Source organism: Ostrinia nubilalis, chromosome 20, assembly GCF_963855985.1.
Source record: "Ostrinia nubilalis chromosome 20, ilOstNubi1.1, whole genome shotgun sequence".
Taxonomy (NCBI): domain Eukaryota; kingdom Metazoa; phylum Arthropoda; class Insecta; order Lepidoptera; family Crambidae; genus Ostrinia; species Ostrinia nubilalis.
In genome coordinates, this window is record NC_087107.1 from 9,425,536 (window position 1) to 9,450,734 (window position 25,199).

Sequence of the window (25,199 nt, forward strand, 5' to 3'; positions counted from 1 at the left end):
TCAGTCCAATTTATTTCGTTCTAATAAATATTCATATGGAATCCAATCTACTTTCATGTGCCTGTTCACACTTGAGCCAGTTTTCGGGAATATTTAAGATTCATGATTGTGTTACACTATAAATATTGGCTGCAATATCAAGTCATAAGTACTACTGTAGCGAAAATAATTTGTCCCACAGATTCGACTTCATGGTTTGCAACAATTTAGCTCTTATTTTTCTATAGAGCCTTGTAAAATTACAGCTCTCGTTTTTGTAAACCGTGTTGTTTGAATTATAATTACTACTTCAATCAAGAGTCGAAACACTAGTTGGGGCGGGTGGATTGACCATGTAGGGTTGTTGAATGTGTACTTTTATGCACTATTGTGATGTCATAGAATTTGGTATACATACTTAACAGTGATTTTAATAAAGAAATGTGAATAACTCAACTGTATGTTTAATTAACATCCTTTATCTATAGAAGTCATTTGAAGTTGTGATTATTTAGATTTTTATTTATTCAGAAATAACAGCTCTCTAAATACCTCTGCGACTCCTATTGCATCTACATTACCTTCTGCCAAACGAGTTGGATCTGAAAGAAATAATTACTGACTGGGATATTGGGAATATCCATAATTATCTACAGCAAGTTATGAATCCGGTCCAGAAAAATGAATAAAACTTCCTATGCATATCATCCAAATAGATTTACGCCCGTATTCGCAAAATATGAGGTCTCACAGTGCACGTTCAAACGTTCACGTTTAATTTTGCACAGGGTGACAAACGAACCAATCACAGAGCTCTATTCAACGCTGTGCGTTCGATTTGCTGCTTCACTTAAGTATCGTTTGTGAATACGGGCGTTACTTTCAGTGGGTTGAGTGTGAGTTTAAGAAAAGAGAAAAGAGTAAACTCACACTAGGCCCTCAGAAGCAGAGTTACTTTCGTAATTAAGTTCGCAATTAATAATATTTGGTATGAAATGGAGGGTGGTATATTTTGTTTTATTTTTTTCAACATAATTATATAGTACACAAATAAGAATATTCATAGATTTCTGCATCATTACATCATTTTAAAAAACCAATATGTCACTGCCATCATGACGTTTTATGTCAGTCAGCTGTCTGTCAGTGTCATCCATTCAATCCATTTTCATTTGTGTTTCCTTCACGGATGTGTACAATTTGCGTCAGATTTAATGGAAAATTTTATTAAAATTTTTGCATAAATGATAGTGGTGAGTCAAGTGCAAGTTTCTACACAAGTTTGTCAAGATGTCGTCCTTCATAAACCACAGGAATGATAGTACATTGAGGATAGACGAAGCGACTACGAAAGACAATGTTACGTATTACAAAATTCAAATTAAAGTGGGCCCTGTGAACTGGAGCGTTTTGCATCGGTACAGTGACTTTGTGGAACTCCATGACAAGCTTGTGTTCGACCATGGGGTGTCCAAAGAGTGGCTTCCACCGAAGAAAGTAATACGCAACAAAACACCGAAATTCATCGAACAAAGACGGGAAGCCTTAAACGAATACCTTAACAATGTCTTTAATTATTTAAGACTGACGATGCCGTATGAATTTGCTCACTTTTTAGACTTTCATTTGTATGATATATTTTTCTTGCTGCAAGATTTGGCTAAGAAACTGTATTTGGAAGGAGATGTGCTGTTGCAAGACGAGATGTCGTTTAAACTGACTCCATTGGAGGTTTGTATTGTACTTTATTTTGTATATTTACCGCTGCCGTCACGGGCGAGTAATGGACGCCTGTAGCGGTTTCTTCAGGGAACACCCAAAACTTCTTCCCATGCCGTTTTTGTGGAAAAATAAAACTAAGCATAAAATTACTACTATTTAATGATTACTGTTTATTGTAAACATGGATTAGAATGTATGTAAAAATTGGTCCAACTGATTTTGCCATGACACAATGTAATAATCCGCCATTACAATACAGTGTGTCCGGGCTTGTAGTGATCAAACTTTAAGGGCGTAATCTATGGACAATTTAATCGATGAAAATACTTCAAATTTGGGGCTTGACCCATTTCTCGCAAAATTACGAGGATTTAAGTTTTTAATTTTTAGTTTTCACCTCTTCCTTCAAAAACAAGTGAAAGCGTGGGTAGCTTAACACTAATAAGTAAAAATTTTATATCATGCGATAGCCAATAAAATTATCTATTAGCAGAAGTAGAAAACAGATACAAGTTTCATACATTTTAAGGGAGTAAGAATGGATTTAATTAGAAAAAAATATGACTTTTTTCACTTCTTTTTCAGTTATTTTCCAACACAAGAAAAACCAGGTCGTTAAGGTATGTTTTATTTGCATTGTATTATTAGTATTTGAGCTATTCTACAAAACGAATGTAAATTTATTAGTCTACGTCTATTAGTTTCGACGTAACTGTTGAACAAAGATATCCCTTCCCAGCGGTTTCCATAGCGCACGCGACATGCGAAAATGCACTGCCTGAAAGAATCACACAACCTATTCCGATTACTATGGAAACCGCTGGGAAGGGGTATCTTTGTTCAAGAATTACGTCGAAACTAATAGACATAGACTAATAAATTTACATTCGTTTTGTAGAATGGCTCAAATACTAATAATACAATGCAAATAAAACATACCTTAACGACCTGGTTTTTCTTGTGTTGGAAAATAACTGAAAAAGAAGTGAAAAAAGTCATGTTTAATTCTAATTAAATCCATTCTTACTCCCTTAAAATGTATGAAACTTGTATCTGTTTTCTACTTCTGCTAATAGATAATTTTATTGGCTATCGCATGATATAAAATGTTTGCTTATTAGTGTTAAGCTACCCACGCTTTCACTTGTTTTTGAAGGAAGAGGTGAAAACTAAAAATTAAAAACTTAAATCCTCGTAATTTTGCGAGAAATGGGTCAAGCCCCAAATTTGAAGTATTTTCATCGATAAAATTGTCCATAGATTACGCCCTTAAAGTTTGATCACTACAAGCCCGGACACACTGTATAATTATGTTAAGTGATAAAGCTTTATTGTCTGGCGTAAAGCCCAGACCTTGTAGTATTGTAATTAATACTCATTCACGAACCATCATACTCATCAATATATGTATTATTTATGTTGTAGTTACTTGTATGAGTAAGTGTTGGTAAGTAGTTATTGTAAATAATGTTATCCGTGTTATTTTTCTTATATCAATTTAATTGATTCAATAAAGTTTAAAAATATTTTAAAGGTCTTATTTTGTCAATATAATTAAATTCAAAGCTGTATTGTGATGTATTGCTATTTATAACATAAAATATCTACTTAAAATATGTGATTAAAACAATCACAGGTATACTGCAGTTCAGTTGTATGCCCAAAAATAAATTATGTAATTAATTTAAAGACATACAATCATTAAATTCATAATTTACTTTTTTTCCAGTTACATGCTATAAGCGAAAGACTTAAAATGGCCTGCCCGCCCACCGAGAAAGTGGATCAAATGTACGACTTCAGTCATGTACTCGACTACTGTTCACAGCTTCGCTCACTCACCATAGAAGGAAACTACGATAAACTGGGCACCAGTAACGTGATACCCAATGATTTGCGCTTCGATTTAGTGCCTTTCAAGTCTCTGGTAGACTTAAAAATTATCGGAGTGCCTATGCAGTGTATACAAAGTGTTGGTAAGTGCACGTCATATTATTTGCATATTGTCTTTGTGTAATTTGTGATAGCATTACCCAGAAATGTGTAAATAAATGATTGTCAGTCGTATCTTCCAAATACTTCTGCAGTAAAAAAAAGTCGTAAAAGTAATTTATCTTCTGCTCATAGGCTTTTATGAAACACTTGGTTACTGTTAATATTAAATACTGTTTGTCAACTATTCGCTTACACAGTTGTATAGCCAAACTTGAGACTTAAGTTTAAACTGAGAGACAATGTTTTATTGTGTTATTCTAACTTCAAGGAAAATGTATGTTTAATTTGTACAAAATAATGGTAGTTCAGCTGGGCTAAGCCTATTTACATTATGTAAATTTGGATTTGGAAAAATGTCTTCAAAATGTGTGTTTAAAACTTATTTGATTAGGATACAGTTTAAGGTCGTAGCACACTTATCAAACCCAGAAAGGGGTCGTAACCGTATCAACTCAAGGCAGTCAGTATTCATTGTATGAAAGTCCATACTGTAACGCACACTTGCACTGTATTTAACGTAAACGCCTCGCCTCGTGGTTGACAGCGCGCGAAAGGCGATAAAAGTGTTGTGTTGATCCCTTTCCGAGTTGATAAGTCTGCTAAGAACATTAAATTGTTTTTTCTAAAGTCATGACTAGTCTTTCCTTTCAAATAAAGAATAATATTATTGTACGTTTCAGGCACTCTCCGTGATACGCTAGTGAGTTTAACAGTGATGATAGCAAGTGTTGTATCGCTCAACGAGTTTCTATTAGTGGATATTTTACACAAGGATCCTTCAAGCATAGCTGATACAGTGGTTCGTAGATTTTTTATTAACTTTCAATATTTATGACCCTATCTCTATTTACTTATTGCTAAGAGGGGAACTATAGTCTGGTCTGTACATAATTACGCGCGAGCGATAAGGATGGGTAGCTTGGGGTCATTGGACAAAATTCTACGTGCTCACAGACCGGGCTTTACCACTGTTATTATTGGTTAGTCACTAAGTAATCGTTTCAATAAGGATCATTGTGGTTGTTTGACTATAAGTAAATAACTTATTTCCTACCTAAAACTTTGCCGTGGTAGTTTACCTTCTACGATGATTCACTTAAGCTTAAACCTGTTCATATTCCTTGGCCTTTTAATTGAAATATGTTTCTCAAATCATTTTGTTTTTGTGGTTTCTTAGGTCAGCCGACTCCAACCTTTTTTTAATGGTAGTGAGAAAAAAAACCTTATCTTTAGAAGAGAAACTGTACCATATCCTATTCTATTGCAAATAAAATCTGAGCCAGTCTTTTTGATAATAAACTATTTTTTTTACACTTTTGGAACTCAACTTCAGTTACTAGTTTGGGAACCGCTGACCTACATTATTCACGCATTTACGATAATAAATTGATATCATTTGCATTGAACATACTGTTATCACCGTGACGTCACAAATAGAGGTCGACATAGAACGGTATCGCGTTCTATGGTTACACATGCGTTGTAGCGTGAAAGCGATATGATTTCATTCCCCATATTAGATAGACCACTTCCAAAAATAAGGTTAAGCCGAAGCCCTTACTACGCCCGTATTCACAAACATTATTATGAGGTCTCACAGTGCGTGTGGACGCACAGGGTCTATTCAACGCTGTGCTGCTTCACTTAAGCAAGCATAGTTTGTGAATACGGGCGTTAGTGCCCTTAGATAGATGATCATCATCAGTGGTATCAGAATCACACCCATGTGAATAGTAACATACCTAATGTTTCTATTCACTTTTTTGGCTATTGTAACTCCAATAACTGAAATTACTATAAAGGACGAAGCACACTTAGCAACCCGAAAGCGGATCGTAACCGTATCAACTCGAAGCGGTCAGTATTCTTTGTATGAAAGTCGGTACTGCAACGCACACTTCCGCACCGTAACGTAAACGCTTCGCCTCGCGGCGAAAGGCGATACGGTGTTGATCCCTTTTCGGGCTGATAAGTTTGCTATGACCTTAACTTTGCTTAGGAGATAATATTATTTTAGACTTTATTGGTTACCTAATTTAGTTTGGTTTCAACTACAAAACTATACCCTTAATAAATGTGCAATTAAAAAAAAAACTTGGCCACTCTACTCATAATGATTTGATGATTGGTGACATTATTGTGCACATAGGGTTGCCAGGTCCAAAAACACAAAAGTCGGACTCGGTGCTTAATTCGGCCGGATATTTAATAATGCAGTTTTAGTATCATAGGTCATGACTGAGTGCGATGATTTTTCATCTTGGAATCAGTTTTCCAACACCCTGATGTGCGTGCGTAAGTGTGCTCGATATTATTTTGTGGCCCGACAATGAACTGGCGTGGCAGCCACATAAAAAGCATGACCGGACAGGCCGGACAAGAGAATATTTGGCCGGACAAGTCCGTAAAAAGCCAAACAAGTCGGCTAAAGTCGGACACCTGGCAACCCTATGTGCAAAGCGATGCGATCATGTGACCCAGTTAGCTTGCACATGTTTAGATAGCGAGCAAGCAACCGATAATATATTTATCTATTGCTTCAAGCAATTACATAATAAATAGGTCATTGAAATAAAACCTTTGTAAAAATATTTGTATCTTTGCAGAAATGGAACAAACTATCGGTCATAGACTTCGGCAGCAATAACATAGAACAGGTCGATTGGGCCATCAAGTTGGTGCCTAAACTGCAACACCTGAGTCTCTCCTCCAACCGGCTAAAAGAACTGTGTGACATATCCTGCCTACACGACCTTCGGATACTAAATTTGTCTATGAACAATTATTCTTTGTGCGAAAACTGGCACGCGAAAATCGGGAACATTGTCAAAATTGATCTATCCCAGAACAAAGTGATAACCCTGCAAGGATTTTCCAGGTTATACTCATTGGAAAGTCTAGATTTAAGCTGCAACATGATCACAGATGTTGAAGAAGTCCAGCATATATGCAAACTCCCTTGTTTGGAGTATCTATGGTTGACCGCCAACCCTGTGGCGTCCTCCATAGATTATAGAGTGAAGGTCATAGAGCAGTTTAATGCGCGGATGTCAGAACTATGCCTGGACAATGAGAGGCCTTCAGAAAAGGAATTGGATACCGCTAGAGTCTTACAAGCGTTGAGGGTAGTCAAAGAAGGAAAGACGCCGACATTTTTACAGAACAATAATACCAGCCATAGCTTTAACAAAAGTTGACGATAATTGTAAACAAACTGACAATATTAAAGTTACTACTGCATGTATTTGAAGTAAATGTAAATTCAATATTTATTTTGTATATTGCCTTGACTACTATATTAATGTTTCCTATGAATGTAATATTGTTTTTTGAATTCACCAGCTGAAATAACTATTTTGTAATATAATTTTATTTAATTATGACTAATAGTACTTCTCAGTGTAATAATCCTAAAGTGCCCAGTGAAATAAAATTTTAAAGACTAGAAATAATAATAATAATAGCTCTGCTTTTTAATGTGTATTCATATTACTACCATAGGCCCATGCCCGGATTCTCTCGCGGTCGCCCGTTGCCGCCCGCAATAAGGATGGGGTAGCTTGGGATCATTGTACGAAATTATATCTGCTCGGGGACCGGACTTTAGTAGTATGAATATACCTTTATCGCTTTATTTTTTCTTCTGTAGCAACACTGCAATATTATAACACCTTGTGATATTGGAATAGTTTTTAGGCATAAAAAAACGTAAATTTTATATTCGTAAATAATGAATAAAATGGCCAATTTTAAATTTAGAAATTAGTCGAACATGTAATGGAATATTAATTGAGCTTATAAAAGTAAGACTTGACTAAAAATACTTATAGTACAGATTTTAAATAATGATTTTGACTTTGCGTGTATTAAATCATATCCATCACATCAGCCTAAACACATTGAACTTTAGATTACTCTTATTTCCTGCGAAATAAGAGCGACTTTTGCAGTGCTACTGTCACGTTTGATGTGCAGTCTAGTTTAAAATTGTTTATTACATTTTTTTCTTGTTTTTAAAGCTAAGTCAAGGCTTTGAGTGTCTTAGAAATATAAATATCAGTGATATTATAAATGGATAGAAAAATCCATTTTTGATATGTATAATAATAAAGCTATAGTTAGTGTGCATATTATTATTAGTTTTGACATAATTATGTTTACATGACATATGATTTTACAAATATTTGTGTAATTGAACCAAATGAAAATGTATGTTATGAGTAGTAACGTAAAGTTTATTTTGCTCTACCCAGATTTTGCAATTTGCAAATATTTGTACAAACATGTGTGTATTGCGTGAGTGAACTCGAATGGTAAACCTAAAAGTTCACGCTTATTAAAACTTTAATTGAAGGACTATTTTTTGTGAATATTTTTGTATTTATAGTAAATAATTTTGGTACATTTTGTAAATATCGATATTATTTTAATGAAATATTATATCAGTTTACTTGTAAAACATAATCCAGTAAAATATTGACCATCAGTATTTAATGACATTCATGATTTTTTTTGTATTTATTGTGCATAATAAATAATATTATCTATATTATATTATAATTAAGAATGCATTATCATTTAGTATTAATTTATCAAAGTATTACTATTTGTGATCTGACGATGAAGTTGTGTTGTTGAATTAAAGTTATGGCATTTGTTTTATATCATTAAAATAATTAAGTTCGTTAATATGCTGTTTTCATTTATATTGTGCTCACTTCACGTCAAGTGACTTGAACAACATGTAAATAGTTTTTTTTAGTTGCAATATTACAGTAGAGTAAAATTTGCAACGTGCATGTTGTAAGTGCTTACTTACGGGACTAATCCCAGTTTCCCATTTTTCGTTCTCACCGCTGCAACTCCTGTGAAGCCAGGATCTGCAACTTGACCGCCAATAAAAAACCTGACCGATGAAGGTCAAGTTTGTCCCGCGGTAAAGTTAAACTGTAATTGGACCCGCAACGAAAGTAATCAAAAGAACAGGAGGGGTTCGAAAAGCATCGACAGTGTAAAGCGGATGACAGGTGACCAACAACGGTACGACGGTACCTTTTAGAAAATAATATACAGCACGGACTGTTAGCACTCTTGACCCTGGCCAGCTTAGTATTTTATTTCAATAAGTGTACCTACTTTGTACTTTGGACCGGTCTTTGTGGAAATCCTTGGGGGAGGCCTTTGTCCAGCAGTGGACGTCTTTCGGCTGAAACGAAAGTGTACCTACTGTATGGAAGATTTGGGCGATTACTCACACACATTAGAAGTCATCCAAACTATCGGACGACGGTAAAAAGTGAAGTCTGGGCACTCAAGATCGTAACAAATTGACCTTTGAACTCACGATTATAATTTATGAAATAAGTTTCCAAGGGTAAGGTAAACCAAGTTCGGGCTTGAATTGATAGAATTGCGTTTGTCATGTTAATGTGACTCCAAGTTAGATGGATATCTATAAAGGGTTGCTTGGACAGAATTCTGAATTAGTATGATTTTTTTATCATGCGAAATTATAGGTACTTTAATTTGTTGAGAATCAGTTGGGATTGGGACTGTTTACCTAAGCTACCTAGCTAACCAGAAGACCCGAATTCGTTTTGTCAACAGTCCTAATTTTATCAAAGAGGTCTTACACTACAAAATAGACTACAAAAGGGTTTTTCACGTTTTCCAATATTAAAAAAATACGGAATGTCTTCTCGAGTTTAGCGCTAAAATATTAGCAAAGACTACTATTATATAATATTAGCGATTCATCTTTATCAATTGTTTTCTGCACTGTCAAGGTGTTATTCATCTACCCACTGTGAAACGGGCTAACAATTGCGGCGACATAAGTGGAAACTGCCTATGTAATTACCGTAATCACGAACCATTTTGTATACAAAACATCAATGTAAACACCAGTACGACAGTTACAGGCGACAGCAAGCTAGAGGAACATTTTCGTTGCATAATAGCACTTAATACTGGGGTATTAAGATTGTACCTACAGTCTTTAAAGTACCGTAGTCCAATAAATGTACCTACAATTCCCCGTATTCACAAACGATGCTTGCTTAAGTGAAGCAGCAAATCGAACGCTCAGCGTTGAATAAAACTCTGATTGGTTGGTGTCACCCTAAGCGTCTACGCGCACTGTGAGACCTCATATACTTAATGTTTGTGAATACGTATACGGGCGTTAGATTCCACAGTCTTTAATGTGCCTTAGTCGATGTAAGATAGGTAGGGGAGAGGGGGGCATAGTGGAAGGGGTGGGCAAAGCGAAAAATTTGATTTTACCAACACTCTTTCACCCAACGGCACTCGTGCTTCACGTAAGCCAAGCACAGGGCCGACCAAGGTCATTGACCAAAATCAGTCCGGCTAGCGCCACCGAGCAGGCTACATGACTGCGCGATGTAGATCGAGTGAGTTTCTTACGAAATTCAAGGATTTTGGAGGCTAGATATTATTGTGAAAAGTGAGTAGTGATGGCATTTTTATTATTTAAATCTAATATCTGTTTATCATAGATTCCTTTGACATTTTGTAGATTAAACAAATGTTAATACTTTCTTAGTTATCAATTGAAAACTGTAATTATTATCAAAAAGGCAAAGTGGAAAAAATTACAAGGGGGCAAAGTGGAATGATTCCCACATAGAAATATTTAATTTGTTTTTTCAGATGGTTCATAATTATTACAAAAGAAAAAGGAACCAAGGCTCATGGACAGAAGATCAAATGAGAAGAGCGATGGAGGAAGCGAGTCTTAGTACGATTAGTTCGGTAGAAAAAAATATGGTATCCTATTTGGAACTCTTCATCGTCATTTGAAATCTGGTGATGCGTCAAAGAAGATTGATAAGTTTCATCCGGTATTTTTCAATAAAACTGTGGCAAAAAATATATGATCTTGCAGTAGTAAGGGACAAGGTTTTTTATGGCCTAAAACAGTTCCTAATTACCAAATAAGTTGTTTATGTTATTTCATTTAATTGACCTCATTAGCAAAATGCTCAAATAGAGTAGATAAACGCTTAATAAGTACCTTTTTCACTTTGCCCAAAGTGCAATTCCACTTTACCCTTGTGATAAGGGCAAAGCGGAAAATTATAAACTATAAAAAAAAGTTATTTTATGCCAAAATAGTTAACAATTCGTTAATTTTTTTTAGAGTTATCTATAATACAATACTTGTAGTATCGTTTTGACTAAAACTAGTCTTCATAACTTATCTGGTTCTTTTTATTTTTTCGATTGAAATTAAGTACTCCACTATGCCCCCCCTTCCCCTAATTAGGTACGATATCGGCATTCTTCGACAGAGATAGTGCAGTGCGGTAGTGGCACGATGAGATTATTTTTTATTTGTTTATTAATAGCCAGTGCAGTGAACTTACAAGCGTACAAAGTGTTACTATGTTTTCCCTTCCCGGTGAGAAGTATGAACAGTTTGGGCGACGGGTATGCCAGGCATTTGATAGATGCTGGACATGAGGTAAGAAGTCAATCGTTATTAATTAGAATTTTCCGTTTATTCCCGATGTCCCCCACTATTTGTCCACCACTGGTGGACATCGAGAAAAAAAGTTGCAATGTCCACCAGTGGGGGACAGCGCTACTGAAATCTTCCCGTTGGGCCCTACTGGTGGACACTGAGAAGAAATGAGTTGCTCTGTCCCTCAGTGGTGGACATCGAAACCAAAAAAGTTCCATTGTCCCCCACTATTTGTTTTGTTTTCGTGATTATTAAAAAATATTTTTTTTAAATTCGTATCAAATGTAATTCTCAGTTTTTTAACATCCCACCTTTCCTATTTATGTAAACTTTTTCAATTTGTCGTGAACTAGATCCTGCAATTTCCGACATTATTACAGATAATAAGTGCAAAATAGTAACATTACCGACACAATAATTTCTGATAACATGAACATTGTGGGTAGGTACTTGGAAAAATAAAAATGACAAAACCGTTCCGATTAACGCACACTTCCTAGGGGCGTCAGTATAAATTAAGGATTGTTTTAAACTATAATAAAAATGCTTTAAAAATTTATGTATTATAATTATTAGTATAAGATTTACTAAAATGTTTGTATTCATGAACACAAATATAATAGTGGAGGACAACGGCACTTTTTTGGTTTCGATGTCCACCACTGAGGGACAGAGCAACTCATTTCTTCTCAGTGTCCACCAGTAGGGCCCAATGGGAAGATTTCAGTAGCGCTGTCCCCCACTGGTGGACATTGCAACTTTTTTTCTCGATGTCCACCAGTGGTGGACAAATAGTGGGGGACATCGGGAATAAACGGAATTTTCGATTTGTTAATAAATTTGTGGCTAACGTTAATAAAAATGAAATACTTAAGCAACTCTAATAAGTTTTAAAAATTAGAAATATCAATATCAGTTTATTATTCCGCTGTGAAACTTTAAAAAGTTCATATTTTTATGCAATATGGTGTTTTACAAACCACTAGGTAACCTACTTAATGAAGGAAAATGCTCTTCTCTCTCTTAAAAAAAGACCGATAGGTACCTACCTAAGTAGGTAGTAATCTAGTAGGTATAATGTAATGCATAATATGCCTATGATATTTTGGAGCAACTTACTGTCGAAGGAAATACTAAATTTGGTAACAACTAACAGCAACATTGTACGTGAAAAATGTTTTCATAATGAATTTTCATGATTTCAGGTGACATTTATAACAGCATTCCCCAAGAAGCAGAATATTCCAAACCTGCGTGAAATCGATGTTAGTGACAACTACGAAATCATAGCTAGTGAGTTTCTCAATTTATTTTTTCTTCTTTATGATACAATCATAGGTACCTACCGACGACGATGTAGCAAGCAAAACAAAAAAATAATCAAATTCAAATGCATAGTTTATTCAGTACATGGGCCCTTTCCAAGGCACTTATACACGCGCCAAATATAGCTTGCCCTACCACTGTTGATGGACACAAAATATGTTTGCACCTATTGTGCGGGAATCGAACCCGCAGCGTCTGGCATAGTAGTCCGTTACGAACGTCATAGATCTCTGAGGTTACGAACCACTACACCGATCGAACTATTAAAACTATGGTATTCGGACTAGATTTACTTGATGTTGCTTATTTAACTTTCATAATTACCATCGTGTTCTCACGCCCTTGTTCATTTGCATTTAAGACGAGAACTTCAACAACATAAGTTTCATTCTTGAAAACATCCTGGACTTAAGCAGTGACGTGGAGTTCCTCCAGCGTCTGACCCTGGATATAGCTCTGAAGACATTGGAGAATAAAGATGTGAAGGCACTGATGGGGAATCCAAAAGAGACATTCGACGTGTTCATCGCTGATTTGTTGGAGACTGAACTCTATGCTGGGTAAGTTAAAAATGAAAATATGTTCTGACTAAAATTTTGATAATGATGTTGATGCTGTTTCTTTCTCACCGTAGTGGCCAATAACACGACATCTTAAGATTATCGAAAGTTCAGACTGAGTTACAGTTGGTAGTGCTATGACGTAGGTTTGTACGAGTAGGCACTTTATATTCTTATATTCTTCATTATTTATTAATTATACTTGTATTGTACACTAATTTATTTATTTATTCATTGATAATTCATACAGCGATAAAAGATAGGAATTTCAATTTATGGCCAATTACAGAACTCCTCGTTACTAAAAATAAAATTATAAGAAATTAATTATATTACATGAATGATGCAGAAACCATATTTTCATTAATGTAAAATACGCAGTTATATAGCATTTTTTTAAATAAAATAAAAAACATAACCGAATTGTAAACTTCCTCCTTTTGTTGATGTTGCTTAAAAACAACAATTTCTTCATAAAATTGCGAAAATCTGATAAATTAGCCCCTAATACTGAATTTAGTAGGTACTGAAGTTATGGGGAGCGGATTAGGATGCTGGTAGTGCAATACTTTTTATGAAACCTTTTATCACCCGGTCAAGTTAACTGCGTACCTGGCGACCGTGATTTCACATCGATGCTCTGGTACGAACGGGGCGAACGCCCCGAAATGTGCGGGTAAGTGCGACGGAGAGTCGCATTCCAGCGAGGTGCGCACGCGCACTTAACTCGACCGGGTTGTAACGAAAATCTTTAGAAAAAGAAAAAACAATTTAGTGTGAAACTTTATCTTTTGCCTTATATTGTCTACTGACCACTTTGAGAATAATTAATTAGTGTCCGACCGAAACTAGTTTTACGACCGAAACCGAAACCGAAAACGAATTTCGGCAACGGTGTCTATTTCGGCCGAAACCGAAACCGAAACCGAAACTTCCTTACAAGGCTCATATTTTGAGGGAAAAATAAAGAAAACGTTATTTATAATCAGACAGTCTTTATTGTTTTCTCTTTAAAATGCATTAAAATTGAACTTATAAAGCGCCTTTTTACTCTAAAAGGTATGGACTATTCCCACCTCTCGTTCCCACCACTGCAACTCCTGTGTAGCCAGGATCTACAGCTTGACCGCCACAAAAACCCAACCAATGAAGGTCAAGTTTGTCCCGGGGGAAAGTTAAACTGTCATTGGACCCGCAACGAAATTAATCAGAAGAACATAGGAGGAGTTCGAAATTAAGGTTCGACTTCCCTCCATTGTAAAGCGGATGACAGGTGACAAACAAAGGTTTAAAACCTTTAAGAAAAAGATTATGCACCACGGACAATAAATTAAATTAAGGGGGCCTATCTTATGAGCAATTAGCAACTACCTGCCAATAATATTTTTCACAAAATCGCTTAAAAGCACGGAAATTTTTCCTTGTCGCGACAAGATCGGTGTAATAAATTGCGGAAACAGATGTATGTTGTATTGAATTAAGCATTATATCACGTTCATGTTTCCAAAGATCACACTCCCACAAGATATGATGGGCAGACTGCTCATGACTGACATCATCAGTGGAACACTCGCAAAAAGGAGACGGAACTAGTTTAAATTCGTGAAGTTTATGTTTAAAGTTGCCATGTCCCGTGAGGAACTGCGACGAGCAATGGTCGATTTCTAACCATCGCCTAGTTAGACGTTCGCGTACATTCGGAAAGAATTTATATAAGTGACGTCCTTTGACTGACGTATCCCATCTTTTTTGCCATTCATTAAGTAAATCTTCTTCAACGACTTCTCGGGAATCAAATAATCTACTTATTTTAGAACGATCGCGGCTATTTAAGAAATCGGAGGTTAAATTTTCCCTTGATGCGAAGTACATAGCCGCACGCTTTTGTACCTCTAAGTCGACCGGCAGTACACCAGCTAGAACTGGCAGAGCCTCCGTGCTCACAGTTCTGTAAGCTTTGCAAAGAAAAATCAATGCAAGGCGTTGACTTTGGAGTAGTTTCCGTCGAGCGGCTCCTATAGTAGCTCTGTCAGCCCAAACTGGTGCACCATAGCAAATGGAGCTTAAATAAGTGGCCGAATATATTACTCGGAGGATTTTAAACGTTAGACCCCACGTCGAGGTTGAAATGTGACTTAAGGCATAAAAGTTCTTTTTAGCTTTTTCACCGATCTGTTTAATGTGCTCGACAAAACTAAAGTTTTTCTCTAAAATTAGTCCGAGATAGCAAACAGATTCCCGTTTTTTAACAGTTATTTCATTGAATTTAATGCGAGGCAAAACTTTAAGATTACCTTTTAATATTTAATTTTAATACTCTAAAAGGTATCAAATTATGTTTAAAAAAAGAAAAAGAAGGATTTATAGTCTAGATTTTTTTTAATTACCCGCAATATTCAGGACATCTACATAACCCGTCCCATGGTCGGGTCTTTTACCTTAATAATTTCTCAAAACAAAATTGGTAGTACGTAAGTTAGTATCTACTGTACTTGGCACTTGGATAGATCGGTGATAAATACTAAAATGAACTTTGAAACTCTGAATCCATAATATTATCACCATGAAATGCACTATAGTCATTACTAACTACCTAACTAATGTTTGTTTACGTATAGCATTTGCGAACCAAAAAAAAATTTGTAGGTTAGATTAAACATGATTAAACTTTTATCAGTCATATTGATATTTTTTTTATGTTTACTACCCGCTCTTATGTTATAACGACATAAAACGAGATAAAACTTACCAAATTCAAAATAAATCACTCGAAAACTCGCCACCACAACAAAACTAACAGCAAACAAACAAGCGAGCGAATCACGACATTGGCTCTGATCGAATTTATTCACTCATTCAACGCGCCGAACATGACCGATAACAGTGCGGAAACTCCCGAATGCACATTCGGTTTCGGTCGTAGTTTCGGCAAGTTTGCCGCCGAAAACGAAACTAAACCGAAACTCGTGTTTTTACCGAAACTCAACCGAAAACGAAACCGAAACCGAACATTCGGTCGGACACTAAATTAATTTTTAGTGCCCCCATTGGTAGCTGAGAGTCGAGAGCTCAGTCGGTGTTAATTAAGATAAAATTATAAATCGCCTCCCAAGCCTCTACACAACGCCCCGATTTGTTTTCTGGGTCTCATAACGCCTTTAGGTCTGCAGTGTCCACAGAGAGGCGTTACTTATTGCCCACTTTGGGAAAGGCTGCTATAAATCAAAGAAATCTTCCATCTCCAGATTCGCAGCTCTGTACAACTGCCCCCTGATTTGGGCGTATTCCATGGGAGCCCACTGGGTGGCCATGCGCCTGATCGACGATCCAACAAACCCTGCTTATTCTTCAGACTACTTCACGACCCCCATAGCACCGTTTTCCTTCACAGACCGCTTCCGAGTGCTCTGGGAGAATGTGAAATGGCGATATGCTAAAACGTAAGTAAGATAGTAGTAACTTAATTTTAATGAGCCGACAATAGCTCTACTCTATGGTGTTTGTTAGAGTCGGGTTGCCGATCGGTACAGTAGTTCCAACCCATCGCTTGTGGTGAATCAACTCCTAGTAGAAGAATTACTTAACTTAAAATTATCCTTTATAAAAAAAAATACTTAGTTTTAAAATTATGATTAATGGTTTACCCTGCAGGGTGAAAACTCGCTTTCATGCAAATCTTGGCTCTATTTTGATGAGATCACTAATAACGCAAAATCTGAAGTTCTTAAAAAATGCAACATCAGTCATCAAAAAATGGATACCCGTGTTTTTCAAATCTATGTAAGAATTGCTTAAAGAAGGTAGTCGTTTTGGATTGCCCTGCGTATTTTCACCATCTCTATTTTCTTTTTCAGCTTCATAACTCAGCCAAAAGAGGAAGCAGCTTACATAAGCATATTTGGCCCTGAATTAAAAAAGCGTGGCATGATCATGCCGGATTATGATGATCTTATTTACAACGCGTCATTGGTGCTAAGCAATGACCACCATGCGTCTGGTAACACACCGAAGACCCCCCAGAACTGGAAATTTGTGGGGGGATTCCATATTGAAGCACCTGTAAAACCTTTACCTGAGGTGAGTGACCTTGCAACTGGACGCGTTAAAACAATACATCAGATCATGTGGTTTCATCATCATCATTTCAGCCACAAGACGTCCACTGCTGAGCATAGGCCTCCCCCAATGACTTCCACATCGCACGGTTGGTAGCGGCCTGCATCCAGCGCCTTTCTGCTACCTTTATCAGGTCATCGGTCCACCTTGTGGGTGGACGTCCCACGCTGCGTTTTCCGGTACGTGGCCTCCACTCCAGAACCTTGCTGCTCCATCGGCCGTCAGTTCTGCGTGCTATGTGCCCTGCCCATTGCCACTACAGCTTGCTAATCAGTCGGGCTATGTCAGTGACTTTAGTTCGTTTACGGATCTCCATGTGGTTTCGCCAGAGTCTTATCGTAAGAGGCGACTTAGGGATAAATTTATATGAACATCAGGCCTCCGCAACCCTTCTGTCAGCGTGTGGAGTGTAGGCCAAATCCTCGACTTGTCTCTCTCTAGTAAATTGTAGATGGTGGTGCTCCTGCAGTGGACACTGAATGACGTGATGATGATGATTATTCTTCCTTAACTGATGCTGATTTGCTGATATTTAAATTTCTTGTTTCAGAATCTGAAAACCATAATGGATAATGCTGTGCATGGTGTCATTTACTTCAGCATGGGGTCAGTATGGAATAGCGAGCTTATACCGAAGCAAATAACTGATGGTCTTCTCGAGACCTTCGGGGAACTGAAGGCTACAGTTATTTGGAAATACGAGGGAAAGCTTCCTAACTTGCCTAAGAATGTTCATATAGTCAAGTGGGCGCCACAGCAGAGCATTTTAGGTAAGAGTAACTGTTGAACTGGCTTTTATACAAATACTCGACAAGATAGCTAAAAGCCTCTGTGGTCTGATGGTAAGACCGCCTGTCTTACAACCAGAGGTTCCGTGTTTGATTCCCTTGATTGCTCGGTTTGGTATGCTAGAGCTTATCCTAAGTTCACCAGTAGGCCTAAGATGCGCGCCATGATAACTTTTATCGACGTCAAAATGTATGGGCATAATCGATAAAATGCCGTGATAACCGCTTATTGCGGCGCGCATCTTAGGCCTACAGGCTAGCTACCACAATCTTACCTAAGTCTGTCCCCATAACAAAAATGATAACAGCATTATCTAGAGACAATCTAAGACAGGCAATCTCCGCTCTTGGCAAAAAAGGTACTTTTGAGAGGACAATCAAAATACTTCTTCTCTTAAATTGTTAACTGGCTAACAAGCTAGGTTACGCGCCATGATAAATCTTATCGATGATCGATAAAATGCCCGAATAAAAGTTTACCGTGGCGCGCATTCCAAGCTTAATCACTTTTCAGCGCACCCCAACTGCAAATTATTCATAACTCACGGAGGGCTTTTATCCTCGACTGAAGCCCTACACTTCGGAGTCCCCATCATTGGTGTTCCCATCTCGTACGACCAGTTCCTCAACATTGAGAAGGCGGTTACCAGAGGATATGCGCTGCAAGTGGCTCTGTCTTATAACTTGCCTGAGGAGTTAAGATCTGCTATTAACGTTGTGTTTGACAATCCGAAGTAAGTAAATGAAATCTATTTAACTCATTTGTTGTAAGTAGGTACAATACTTATTGGATTAGAAGTGTGACGTTAGTCGGATCAGTTATACCATTAACCTATAGTTAAAGAGCTGCTGGACTAATTAAATGATTCTGATTTGTTGGATTCGTCTCCGCCCCGAATGCAGAATAACTATTAAATTGTCGGAAACAATTGTGGTAAAAAAAATAACTCCGCCATTTTCCTATTTCAATTAAAAGTAGCTTACGCCATTATTTCTTTCTAGATACGTAAAACAACACGATATTAATTGAATCTACGAAGTTCGCGGGTCAGTTTAAAGCGGTAGTAAATTAGTTAGTATGGATAAGTATTTTCAGAGAAGAGAATACTTGGAAATCAGTATGGTTAATTTCAGAGAAGGTAGAAGATAATATAATTTAGGAAGATAGATGTAGGTATTCTACCTAACTACCTACGGAAAACGCAGCGTGGGCCGTCCACCCACAAAGTGGATCGAGAACATCATAAATGTAGCAGGAATGCGCTGCGGTGGACGCAAGCCTCTACCAATCGATCAACATGAAAATCATTGGGGGAGGCCTATGTTCAGTAGTGGACGTCGCGTCCTATGGCTGTAATGATTATGATGATGATCTGTCTACCACGGGAAAAATCGCTCTAAAACACCAGTAAAGTCATTAATGTAATCTATAAATTGCAGGTACCGAGACCAAGTGAAGAAACTGTCTAAGATATACCATGACCGTCCAATAGCCCCTGGCAAGGAGTTAGTACACTGGATAGAGCATGTCATCCGAACTCAAGGAGCTCCACACCTACGCTCACCGGCTAATCTCGTACCATTCTACCAGAAGGCATATCTAGATATTTTAATGATAGCTATAGCTGTGGTTGCATTGGTGATATATTTGAAGAATTTGATGTTTGGAGAGAGTAATAAAAGACAGAGTAAGAAGAAGTATAAGAGAAACTAGCATAGAACTAAGGCGCAGAACAGACGGTGAAACGAAACTGCAACTGTTAGTTACTTTTGAGTTGCATCTAAGTTGCTGCTATAGCGTCCGTTGAGAGACCACACATGACGCGACCAGTTTGAAACTTTCAGTTTAGTTTCATTCATAAGAATCATCAAAAAGTTGCAGTTGCGTTTCACCGTCTGTTCTGGGCCTAAGTTAGGCTGATAAATTAAACGTTACTGAAAATGACCACATGTGTTATTAATTATTATTTTCACAGAGGTATAGGATTCCAGCTGTCGTTACTTGCTTTTGCGATATGTCATTGTTTGCGATTACGTTCGTCATTATTATTATAAAATAATAATTTTAACCTAAGTGCTGTAGGATTGTAACATTTCATCGAAGTCCGTTTTTCTCACAAGATATTGCGATTATAACTAGTGTACTGCCTATGTATTGCGCTCTATAACGCTACATGTGCTGTGTATTTCGCCGAAGTGATTTTGAAATTATGTATTTTTAGATGTTGTTTTGCATTATTTGCACACAACACGATTAAAATTGTCGTAAAAAAATATAATGTCTGCCAGATCCACAACTTGGCCCCAACGCCATTGTCTCAACTCTCAATGTTGGAGCCAATACCATTTTCTGTATCCACACGTTAGTCGAGAGGAATTGGGACCAAATTTGGCACCAACGTGTAGAGTCTGCCTAAATGCCTGTTCATACTGTGGCCCGTATTTATATCACACACAAGTCACAAATTATTTTTCCCCGTCCATTGACGCGACCTTGCATCGGTGTTCTAGTGACGTCATCGTTTGGTCGATATCTAGATGCTCGTTTGTTATTAACCCAATAGTTGATTTGGGACCGCCCCGTGTGATCTCAATTTCGGTACATTTATTTGTCTAGAATAATTATTATGAAGCTTAGAAAGTTTGTATTTTAACTAGAGTTAATTTAAAGAGTTTTGGATTATGAGAAAATCATCGATGTAAAGTTTAGTTCTGGTTTGTGATTGTGTTTTGTTATTTCGACGCATGCGCCGGTTGGTTGAAGGTTATCAATATACAAAACAAAAGTGATTGTATGGAGTAATAATTTAGTTAGTAAAAACATTAGAAGAGAAATAACTAATTGAATTGAACCAAACATTTTGACTTAAACACTTTTACATAGAGTTTTATCAATATTTAATTTTTTATCACGCTTTGATAAATTATTATCTAACAATTCAAATAAATCAAAACAGCCCGACGGAACTCTCATAGTAGTATTAATATTTTAGTGACTGTGTAATTAAAAACTCAAATGTACACTGTTTCAAGTGAAAATGGCTAAAGCACAAATAATTTTATGTGTTTTGGGAGTAATTTGTTGTGCGGATGCGTACAAAATATTAGTGGTTTTCCCTTTTCCAATTCGGAGTTTGAACAATTTGGGAGAAGGGTACGTTAGACACCTACTAAAGGCCGGGCATGAGGTAAGAATAATGGTGTTAATTATCTATCCAAAATGATTAAAATGTGTAGTTTTGTACTAACGTTACATTTATAAACATAACTAGCAGTGCCCGCAACTTCGTACGCGTGAAAATCATTTTTGCTTTGCACCTATTACTTGTAGCGTGATGGTATATAGCCTATAGCCTTCCTTAATAAATGGGCTATCTAACACAGAAATAATTTTTCAAATCGGACCGGTAGTTCCTTAGATTAGCGCGTTCAAGTAAATAAACAAACAAACTCTTCAGCTTTATAATATTAGTAATAGATAAAAAAGCTCATGTTTGTTTGTAAGGGATAACAAGAATAACAACACCCTGGAATTATTCGACCTTTCTCAAACTTTATGAATTAAATGATGCTAAAGTCGATGAGATGCTGCAGGAAGATCATTAGGAATTCTGATCTAAAATTATAAATACGAGAGCAGATGTAGAGTCGAATTCGGGATAATAATATAACTACCTAAATACGTAATACTTTTGTAATATACCTAATGTTGCACTTTTAAGGCTAATCCTAGGTTTGTCAACGCATTTTTTAGACACACGATTGTGGAATTTCACTGATGTCCTTTGCACGAATTGTAGATTTTATAAATCACAATTCAAGAATATATTATAGTTTCTTAGACGCTTTGTGTCCTTGTAGGTTACCTTTATCACAGCATTTCCTCTGAAAAATGAGAAAAATGAAAAGCTTCGACAAATCGACATCAGCAGCAACCAGCAATTAATGGTGTCAGGTAAGAATATGTAATCATAGCATTATTTTACCAATCGGTGCTAAAATGATTTCGTTGGTTTGCCATTTGAGTATAATTCAAATTCTGTATTTAGTATGATGAAGGGGTCATCATCAGGGTATACAAAACATGCCCCGAATATGCCTAACTTTGCTGCACTATTTTGTTGCACTACCACTACCTACTTCTGGACAAACTGCTGTATTTGTATGAAAGTCGTATGCTTATTGCTTGGCGCTACCCATTTTCATTCCAGATTGATCCCTTTTCTTATCTTACTCGACTCATTACAGCAGCTTTTCCACACATAACGTCCCTAAGGCCCAGAACAGACGGTGAAACGCAACTGCAACGAAACTGCAACTTTCTGATGATTCTGATGAATGAAACTGAAACTGAAAGTTTCAAACTGGTCGCGTCATGTGGGGTCTCTCAACGGACGCTATGGCAGAAACTTAGATACAACTCAAAAGTAACTAAGTAACAGTTGCAGTTTCGTTGCAGTTGCGTTTCACCGTCTGTTCTGGGCCAAAGACACCTCATTTTTGACTTTTCGTAGGAGATTCTACCTTCTCTATCAAAAGTGTAATGGATGGTCAAATACCGATAAACGATGTCAAAATGATGCAAGAGTTCGGACTATATTCCAGTATTAAGATGTTCGAACATGAAAACGTGAAGAAGTTCTTAGAAGACACAAGCCAGCAGTTTGATGCTGTGATAGTAGATCTGTATGAGACGGAAATATATTCTGGGTAAGTCAATTTCAATATCGAACCCTCTAATCGGGTCGTTTTGTACCACATGATTGGGTCGCACGATCCCAATTGACCCATTAAAAAAAGGAACTGTTTAGGTTCCATCCACCCCTTGTAGTAAGCTAAAATATGCTTGAGTTACGAGTGGGATAGTCCAGTGGCGGTGGGGTTTGTAGCAGGGATGTTATGGATATCCGTAACCGTAACTGAAACTTTCGGATATACGAAATAAAACCTTACCAATAACACCTTTTGTAAACATTATGGAAGCAATAAACTATTGAGTATTGGAAAAAAATATCCGAAACCGTAACCGTAACCGATTCAAAAGTTTCGGATAGTTTCGGTTATAGCCAGTTTAAATTGTTTTTTGTATAGTAATATATGCAAGGGCATAAAAGCCTGATTTACCTTTATAATGCCATCAAGTATCATTTTTATTTTTTTATTACTTTTTATTCGATGTAAAGTGTGCGGCTATGAATGAACCGTGTTGGACAACTATTAAAAATTGCATTTTAAAGCCCAGATATCCGTAACCGTAACCGAAACCGGTATAATATTATTCCTATATCCGTAACCGTATCCATAACCGAAACTACATATCCATAACATCCCTAGTTTGCAGGCCGAAAACAGACGAATCACCTGATGGTAAGTGATTACCATGATGTAAAACGACTAACGACGCAAATTATCTTTTTGCTCGGTGCGTGACACCAAGGTTACTTTAACTGTGCTTTAACTTAGGTGAAGAAGATAGCTAACTATTTTTAAAGGTACTCCTACGTTCTTTAAATCCGATTCTGTGCGTTGCAATCGACCATTTAATGACTATGAATATTGTTACGCCACTTGTTCCTGAGCTCGATATACTTTCTTTACTGAGTTTAATAAAGTTCAATAATATTATGCTAGAAATAACTTGAATGGTCCCCAGATTTTTGTGTACGAACTTTTATTAACTAAATGTTGGTAAATGGTGACGACTTCTTTATTGGAGAAAATTGCTTTTGGGTGTCAGTCTGTTGGGGTTTACAAAAATAGGTTAGATTGACCTTCTACAAATTGATTCGTACCGTATACTAAAACCAACGAAGCGGGACTGGCCAGCCCATCCTGCCATTATTCGTCGTTATTACGAACGGACGGTGACGTACTTTATGTAAATCTTTGCAAGTCTAGAACTAAATAGTCATAGGTACGAGATCATGTCGATCAAATGGAAAACTCTATCTATTTTATTCGTACTATTATTAGGTAATTTCATCATCATCATCATCATCATGTCAGCCATAGGACGTCCACTGCTAAACATAGGCCTCCCCTAATGCTTTCCACGTTGATCGATTGGTAGCGGCCTGCGTCCATCGGTTCCCTGCTACCTTTACGATGTCGTCGGTCCACCTTGTAGGTGGACGTCCCACGCTGCGCCTTCCGGTACGCGGCCTCCATTCCAGAACCTTGCTGCCCCATCGGCCGTCAGTTCTGCGTACTATGAGCCCTGCCCATTGCCACTTCAGCTTGCTAATCTGTTGGGCTATGTCAGCGACTTTAGTTCTTCTATAACCTAGTTAAAATATTAAATGTTAAAACAACGAATGTCATATAGCTTTTAGAACTGATTGTCATTGGGGCAAAAATCGGAACCTTTTTTCTATGCTAGACAAGGCAGGTATTTGACCGCAATCGCACCTGGTGTTAAGTGAGATGCAGTCTAGAAACTATGGATCGGAAGACGTAGTGTGGGTAGACTGAGTGGGACTCTGTAGACTGACGATACCACCAGGATTACCAGGATACGGGTAGTGCAGAACCGGTCATTATGAATATCCATATAGTATAGTATAGTTAGTTTACTATTAACATAGCCCGCAAAATCATGGCCGCTGGGGCAGGAAAGTTCTTGAGTGGCGCCCACGAGCCGGAAGACGTAGCGTGGGCAGGCCTCCCACTAGGTGGATCGATAATCTGGTGAAGGTCGCGGGAGGTGCCTGGATGCGAGCGGCGCAGGACCGGTCTTTGTGGAAATCCTTGGGGGAGGCCTTTGTCCGGCAGTGGACGTCATTTGGCTGAAACGAACGAACGATAAGAAGTAGATCTAATATTGTCCATATTTTCAGATTATCAGCTCTCTACAACTGCCCAATGATCTGGAGTTACTCTATGGGCGCGCACTGGTTGGTTCTTCGACTGATAGATGAGCCGACAAACCCTGCCTACTCCGCCGACTACTTGTCATCCAACGTGCTGCCTTTCACCTTCAAACAAAGGCTGGAGGAACTGTGGGCGCAGATCTTATGGACCTGGACGAAATGGTGAGGCAAAACGTATTGTTATACGTGAACCTTTCTCTGAAAAACTGGTCAAATACCATCCTACATAACTAAATACCATGTCTATTATCCTACTTTCGAAGATTAACTGAAAATGCAAAAAAAGTAACGTGTTTCTTGTGTGGTCCCGTAAGTTTTGTTTAATAATTTATATATTGCAATAGAGATACAATTTAAG

The 25,199-nt window shown here is 37.3% G+C and overlaps 3 protein-coding genes across 3 annotated transcripts; all 3 read left to right on the forward strand.

The window, feature by feature from the left end:
• Nucleotides 1-1,135: 1,135 nt before the first annotated feature.
• On the forward strand, nucleotides 1,136-8,177 carry LOC135081609 (nischarin-like). The gene is made up of 4 exons (XM_063976355.1): nucleotides 1,136-1,710; nucleotides 3,431-3,677; nucleotides 4,377-4,495; nucleotides 6,303-8,177. Exons 1-4 carry the CDS (start codon nucleotides 1,270-1,272, stop codon nucleotides 6,891-6,893), a joined length of 1,398 nt encoding a protein of 465 aa, XP_063832425.1. The 5' UTR covers nucleotides 1,136-1,269; the 3' UTR covers nucleotides 6,894-8,177.
• A 2,806-nt stretch (nucleotides 8,178-10,983) lies between these two features.
• Nucleotides 10,984-19,917, forward strand: LOC135081610 (UDP-glucosyltransferase 2-like). Its single transcript, XM_063976356.1, has 8 exons — nucleotides 10,984-11,182; nucleotides 12,388-12,475; nucleotides 12,870-13,068; nucleotides 16,314-16,508; nucleotides 16,923-17,145; nucleotides 17,735-17,954; nucleotides 18,487-18,706; nucleotides 19,413-19,917. Exons 1-8 carry the CDS (start codon nucleotides 11,036-11,038, stop codon nucleotides 19,684-19,686), a joined length of 1,566 nt encoding a protein of 521 aa, XP_063832426.1. The 5' UTR covers nucleotides 10,984-11,035; the 3' UTR covers nucleotides 19,687-19,917.
• A 383-nt stretch (nucleotides 19,918-20,300) lies between these two features.
• LOC135081611 (UDP-glucosyltransferase 2-like) lies at nucleotides 20,301-25,007 on the forward strand. Its single transcript, XM_063976357.1, has 5 exons — nucleotides 20,301-20,725; nucleotides 20,966-21,160; nucleotides 21,834-21,927; nucleotides 22,487-22,682; nucleotides 24,809-25,007. Exons 2-5 carry the CDS (start codon nucleotides 21,011-21,013, stop codon nucleotides 25,005-25,007), a joined length of 639 nt encoding a protein of 212 aa, XP_063832427.1. The 5' UTR covers nucleotides 20,301-20,725; nucleotides 20,966-21,010.
• Nucleotides 25,008-25,199: the final 192 nt, after the last annotated feature.

Coding starts and splice junctions, on each gene's coding strand:
- LOC135081610 (XM_063976356.1), top strand. CDS start 11,036: ATGAGATTATTTTTTATTTGTTTATTAATAGCCAGTGCAGTGAACTTA. Junction 11,183..12,387: donor TGATAGATGCTGGACATGAG/GTAAGAAGTCAA, acceptor TCATGATTTCAG/GTGACATTTATAACAGCATT. Junction 17,955..18,486: donor GCCACAGCAGAGCATTTTAG/GTAAGAGTAACT, acceptor ATCACTTTTCAG/CGCACCCCAACTGCAAATTA.
- LOC135081611 (XM_063976357.1), top strand. CDS start 21,011: ATGGCTAAAGCACAAATAATTTTATGTGTTTTGGGAGTAATTTGTTGT. Junction 21,928..22,486: donor CCAGCAATTAATGGTGTCAG/GTAAGAATATGT, acceptor GACTTTTCGTAG/GAGATTCTACCTTCTCTATC. Junction 22,683..24,808: donor GAGACGGAAATATATTCTGG/GTAAGTCAATTT, acceptor CCATATTTTCAG/ATTATCAGCTCTCTACAACT.
- LOC135081609 (XM_063976355.1), top strand. CDS start 1,270: ATGTCGTCCTTCATAAACCACAGGAATGATAGTACATTGAGGATAGAC. Junction 3,678..4,376: donor GCAGTGTATACAAAGTGTTG/GTAAGTGCACGT, acceptor TGTACGTTTCAG/GCACTCTCCGTGATACGCTA. Junction 4,496..6,302: donor CAAGCATAGCTGATACAGTG/GTTCGTAGATTT, acceptor GTATCTTTGCAG/AAATGGAACAAACTATCGGT.